Source organism: Frankliniella occidentalis, unplaced genomic scaffold (assembly GCF_000697945.3).
Source record: "Frankliniella occidentalis isolate FOCC.00 unplaced genomic scaffold, Focc_3.1 Scaffold29, whole genome shotgun sequence".
In the NCBI taxonomy this organism is placed as follows: domain Eukaryota; kingdom Metazoa; phylum Arthropoda; class Insecta; order Thysanoptera; family Thripidae; genus Frankliniella; species Frankliniella occidentalis.
Genome location: NW_026267159.1, coordinates 1,008,878 through 1,015,043, shown reverse-complemented (window position 1 = coordinate 1,015,043; position 6,166 = coordinate 1,008,878). Strand labels below are relative to the sequence as shown.

At 59.1% G+C, this 6,166-nt stretch overlaps 1 protein-coding gene across 1 annotated transcript in view; it reads left to right on the top strand.

Moving 5' to 3' along the window:
• Positions 1-6,166, top strand: part of LOC113203007 (cAMP-specific 3',5'-cyclic phosphodiesterase) — a gene marked incomplete in the record, with an annotated part of 180,438 nt that overhangs the window by 8,879 nt on the left and 165,393 nt on the right. The window contains 1 exon segment of the mRNA XM_052265693.1: positions 4,010-5,234. Coding sequence (XP_052121653.1) covers positions 4,093-5,234 — 1,142 coding nt within the window.

Sequence of the window (6,166 nt, the reverse complement as noted above, 5' to 3'; positions counted from 1 at the left end):
TCGAAAGACACGCAGTTTACCGCTATAGAGATAGGAACTGCGTGTCTTTCGAAACGCGCGGGTGAACTGCGTGTCTTTCGAAACGGGCGGCTGAACTGCGTGCCCTTCGAAACGCGCGGATGAGCTGCGTGCTTTTTAGTCTAAGGTATCGATTTTTTTCTCGTGTTTTTCCCTTTGCCGCCGTAACCAGTGCGTCGGGGTAGCTTTGCCCCGAGTGGGGATCACGTCCGTAATTACTCGCACCTAACCAATTCCCTTTTATTTCCTCTGACCCACCACCTCTTTCTCGCTGTTTCCTGTGCTCGCTCCTCCCCCTCTCCTCCGCACTTCACCCCCACCCGCACCCCTCTCTTGCTCTTCGCTTTTCCACTTCTTTTGCATTCCGTTCTCCTCGCACTTTGACGCTAGCCGTGTTCGCTCGCTCCTGCCCAAGAGGTGCCGAGAGACGGACGGGTGGTCTGCACTCAGAAAACTGTGCTCCTGATTTGAGAAGCATGCTCTTAAACTTTTTAGAAATTTCGGCTCTCATCATTTTTAAGTAACAGTTTAAAAAGTATCGATCGTGCAAGAGCAATTTTCGGATCTATAAATCAAAGGGTTTCTGGATATGAGAACTATCAGGAAAAAGTGCTGTAATAACTGACGCAGGAAGGAGCAGCCCGAGAAAGCCGCCCTTGAGAAGTGCAACAATATACTCGCAGGCGAGTGTTTGCCTGCATGTCGCTCGCTGCTATCCAGCCCTGCCGAATCGTGTAATTGGATTACACATCCTCCCGGATTAGATTATCTCCTGGTCTTTTGGACCTCCCGGCTGTTGCCGTGGGGCCTGGCCTCACAAGGAGCAGCGGCCGAGCTAAGCTGGCCGACTAAGGCCTCCTTGACACGCGCCCGCCGGCGGGAGACCCGGCTGCAGGCCCAGGGGGCTCATCCCCGCCGCACCAGCTCCAACATACCCTGCAAGCTCTGGTGGGCCGGCAGGCCCATGCTGGCAGAATCAGTAGGGGCACCTCATGCATCGCATCAACGGGTCATATGGAATTAAAATATCACGAGCGGGCCTCTCCATAGCGCATGCACGGTGGAGGGCCTTGCAGCGCAATCTACAATACAAAACAGAGGGGTGGCATAGGGCGGAAGGGGGATGGAGTGGGTGTGTCAAAAGAGAACCCTGTGCTGTTGACATTTTTGTCCCTTCCCGCACCTAAAATAATTGTAGAACGGAACTGTGTACTGACGTTGAGCATACAGCTGAATGCAATGAATATGTTTTAGTCTTCGGCTGCAATGAAATTGGTCCAGCAGTCGCAATAGCTTCAGGTGGGGGCGGAACGGTCCAACCGAACATAGGGCTGACGTGCTTATTATTGATCTACTGGGCTGGGCTTTAAATAGATTAGGGCCGCTGGCTGTCCTCCTTCCTCTCAGAACCAGTTCTCTGCCCTTTACCCCCCCCCTCTCTAACTCCTTCTCGTTCCTCTTTCTCTCCCCGACTTTCCTCCTCATTCTTGTCATCTTCACCCCTTTCAAAGACCTCGTCACGTCTGTGATCAGCGGCGACCCAGCCTGGAGGCGACTGATGGAAACTCACCCCGTCCCTTACCCCGACCTGTAAATGATGGGCCAACACGCTGTCGTATCTTGATCATACTGGGCGCAATTACATCGCTGGCTTATTAGATGCCGCGGATAACTCCCTCGCGCCTCGGGCGGCCTCATGCGCGGTCGGCTGGGTATGGACTCCAATCTATCTAATTACCTTTGCGATTTTCTTTTATATTTTTCATTTTTTTTTGGGGGGGGGGGGGGGGAAGTGATGCCGCCGTGGGCCTTAATTACCGAAAAGGGGTGGGTGGAGACGGGAGAAAGTCAGGGGGGTCAACAACTAGCTGTTCCGTAACGCAATTACCTGTCGCTTTACCCCACCACCACCCCCACCCCGCACCCCCTTGGCAGCAGCGGCCCCCGACAAGCCCCCGAATGATACCGCCCATTCCATCAGCACACAACGGCCGCAATAACCTTCCGATAAATCCCGTTTTCCTCCACGCTCCCCGCCCCGTGCCCTCTGCGCCCCCCGCTGGTTGCGCTCACGACCCCGCCCCCGACGACTCCCCCGCACCGCCTGCCGGACGCGTTTACACAAACACGAAACATGGGACCTTATTTCACCCCTCATTTCCCGACCTAAAAGTTGTCCTCGTGGCGGGGCCCCCTCGTCCCCCAGGGGGCTTTGGCAGCTTGGGCGCGAATAATCAATGCGAAGGACCGCCACGGGGGACTCCCGCTGGCAGCCCTTCTGCGTGTGGGTGTGGGTGCGGTGGAGGGGGGGGGGGGGCGACACGGAACTTGACGTGTCTCCACTGACCGCACCGACCGACGGCGCCATGACGTTGTTGTTTCTCATTTCGGACACCGCCGCCGCTATTGTTCGACACTCATACAAAAGGAGAGAGAAGGGGGGGGGGGGCGGTATGGTACGGTCTGTGCCAGGGTAAATGAAGAAGTGTTCTCGCTGGGGCCGGGCTGGGGCTACGAGTCTCCGATTGCCGCGTGCGTTGGGGGCGTTGCCGTGGCCGCTCGTTTGGGGGTGCCGCGTGCCCCCCCCCCCCTCCTTCCCCCCTGAGCCATCGCTAATATTAGCAAAGCGGTTCTCCCCTACCCATTGTCACCGCTGCGGCTGCGGAGCGCGCGCCCGGTCCGGTCCTGTAGCGGTGTGTAACGAACCTACTGCCAGACAAAATGATGGCTTTTGAAACCGCATGAATAATGTGGATGTTTCCGGAATGTCAGACAGCGCTGTCATGGTTGTCGGTCTAGTGTTTGAAATTTGCGTTGGTAAACGTGAGCTGGCACTGTCATTTTTAAAAATAGTTTTTCTAAAACTTTTATTTTGAACCTAAGGTGGCAAGGGGCTCAGTATACACGGTGTGCGATATCAGTCAGAACTGAAAGTTTTTGACGTGCATGACGCATCGCTCACATGTAGACAGCGATATCGTTTTCATCGTCGATCACGGCCGGATTGTCTGTCGATCCAGGGGGACGGAATGGCGCGGAAGATAATTGCCATGATATAGAATAGCGCACTGCGTGCTGCGTTTTCCAAATAAATGGCGAACGATTCGCAAAAAATTAGTTTAAAAAAATATCAACAAATGGAAACAGTATACCGTCAGAAGTATGCGGATCAGGGGCCTGCGGTGGGGTAGCCACCATGTTCGGTGTGAAATCCTTCCGCGTTTTATTAGTGCCTGGATGGCATGCATAAAAATACTATGTCATCGGCACGGATTACGAGATAATGGTGGCAAGAGACCGTATCAGGGGTGAGCGAACGCCTCTGCAGTGACCTGGGCCAACCGCTCTCCTATCGACCTGCCTGTCCTATGGGGTTGGGTGGGGTGGGGTGTCGAAAGAGGTGTGAGAGAGAGAGAGGAGAGAGAGAGAGGGGTGGGAATGGGGAGGTGTTGCAACCCCTGTACCCTATGGCCGCTCTGGGACTGGCAGGAAACAGCCGCCCAGTGACGACCCATTGGTATAGCACGGACCACGCTTATCCTGTACGCCCCCCCCCCCCCTCCGATTGTCCATATTCTGTCCACTGAAAGGCCGTGCAAATCGCGACCCTCCCTCGCACGTGACTAGACGCGCATGTTCCGCGCTCATTTCGTCTCGTGAGCGCTCGGAAGGGTGGGCGGCGGGGCTAGGGGGATTTGCTCATCCTCTTTCCCCCACATCCCCCGCCTTTCGTCTCCCGCTGGGGATTACCGGCGGGCCTCTCCTACCGGTCTAGAGAGGTCTTCGATCGGTGTGCGCTGAAGAAGTGGCATCCGATTGTGGGCTCGAGTGTGAGAGGGGGAGGGAGGGGGGGGGGGGTATGACAGGTATGATTGGAGTGGGTGCGGTGCCCGGCCGGGGGCGCACCGGGCTCCGCACACTGCTCTGCACACAGCGCGCGACTCTCTGCCCCCCGCCATGCCGCGATCTGAGCGTTCCGTGTCTCCTCCAGATGCCGGCCTGCTGACCCGCGGCCGCCGGCGCAGCAGCACGCGATGACTGTTTCTTGATAGTGGTTATCACGAGGAACGCGCGATGGAGGAGGAAGGGGAGGTGACGACCACGACGAGCAGCAGCACGCGCGTGCAGCAGCAGTCCTTCTTCACGACCACCACCACCTCGTCGTCGAGCTTCTCCTCGTCCGGGCTTAAGCAGCTGGCGCAGTCGACGTTCGCGACGGGCGATGGGGCCGAGGCGCAGGCGCAGGACGGGCCGCCGCGCGCCGCCCTGCTCAGCTCCATGAAGGGCAGCCGCAGCCCGCTGTTCGGACACAGCCTGCTGACGCGGACGCTGCAGCAGACGCAGCAGCAGCAGCAGCAACAACATGTGGTGCAGCGGACCGTCATGCAGCACCAGATGTCGGAGGACGCGTCGGACGCCGAGACTGTCATCGCGGACGAGTCGAGCGGCGAGGAGACGCGCTACCGGCTGCCGTCGCAGTCCTCGCCGGCAGAGGCCGTCCTCATGTCCTCGTTGCGGCAGCAGAGCTCGGCGTCCTCGACGCAGCACAGCCACGCGTCCTCGCTGACGCCGCGCAGCAGCGAGGACACGGAGAGCGACCGGCTCGCGTTCAGCCTCGAGGAGGAAGACGAGCTGTCCGAGGAGGTGATGCACGTGGAGCAGCACCACAGCAGCCACCGCGCCGTGTCCCCCGCGGGCCGGGAGGGCCGGCAGTGGCTGACGGCCGACTCGGCGGTGAGCGGCGCGGGCGCCAGCAGCCGCAGCATGGAGTCGCTGAGGACGGCGTCCTCGACGTCGCGCCGCGCCTACCAGGTGGCCTCGGAGCGCGACCTGCGCCGCGTCGTGGCCTCCTCCGTGGAGGCCCGCTCGCTCGAGTCGCTGGAGCGCCAGCTGCGGCGCGCCGTGTCCGGCGACGTGCTGCCCGCGCCCGGATCAGAGGAGTCGGCGCTGACGGCGGCCGAGAGGCGGCGCGGTCTGTTCGCGGCGGTGGGCGAGCGGCGCACCACCGTGCCCCAGCACCTGTCGCTGCCGCCGCCCTCGTTCCTCTCCCCGGGCGACCGCCGGCTCACCATTCTCTCGCCGCACTCGCCCGAGGTGCTGCACCTCTCGTCGTCGTCGTCCTCGTCCGTCTTCATGTCGTCCCTCAAGACGCGGCGCAAGCAGGCCGTGGTGCTGCCCCGTCTCGTGCTGCCGCGCAGCGAGTCCGTCTTCTCAGTGTGAGTAGCATGCTATTTGTGTCGCTGGCCAGCGGCCGCGAGCCGAGTCCAACGGCTGCCGTAGAGACATTTAAATTAGTTCCCGATGCCTTTGACCTTGCGCAATTAGAAAGCGTAGCCTGATTTATTTTAAACACAGCCTTTCAAGGTTCTAATTTCGCCGAATATTTTTCTAAATTATCCTGGGTAAGGTACCAACCGACCAACCGGTTATTATTATCCGTCCTGGAACCTAAAAAGATGGGTGTTAATTTCCGAACGCGTGCGTTTGAAAATACCAGTGACGGTGGTCGCGCTGTGTTTTGAAATCCATTAGTTTTCCCGCGCTCCCGAGGCGCTGGCAGCGGCCGCGGCTCCTTGGCGGCGCACCAATCTGCCGAGCTTACACCCGCCGAGCGATAGACATTTTTCTGGCCTTCCTCGCCCAGCCGACTGTTGTTGCATTCAATGCAGGTCCTGCGCAGATAGAGTAGCGCCGAGTCACATTTGAGCGGAAAGGCACGACTGCGGGGCCCGCGACGCGATACAAAAAAGTTGCAAGCAATATGAGTGGCTGTAGCTGTAGTGTACAGCAATATCGAGTCTCTTTGGCGCCATTTCTTTCCACGCGGCACCTTCTCGCGACGCGTGGTGCAGCCGGTTCCGAACGGATGGCGAGCAGAGGAAGGCCCCCGCCGGCCCCCGCCCCAGCCCCGCGGGCTCCAGACGGACGCTTCGACCAGATTGGTATGATTGGAGCCGTGGGCCGCCAGGTGGTTATCTGTCTGACCGCCGGCCCGGCCGGCCCGGCCCCAGAGGCCTCCTTTATATATCTTTATGATGTCGTTTGCTTAATCTACTTTAATATCCGCCTCGAGGCCGGCGGGACAGATATGCGCTTTTATTGATGATGCGCTTACCACCGTTTTCGCGCTGTGATCGGGGATACGGCG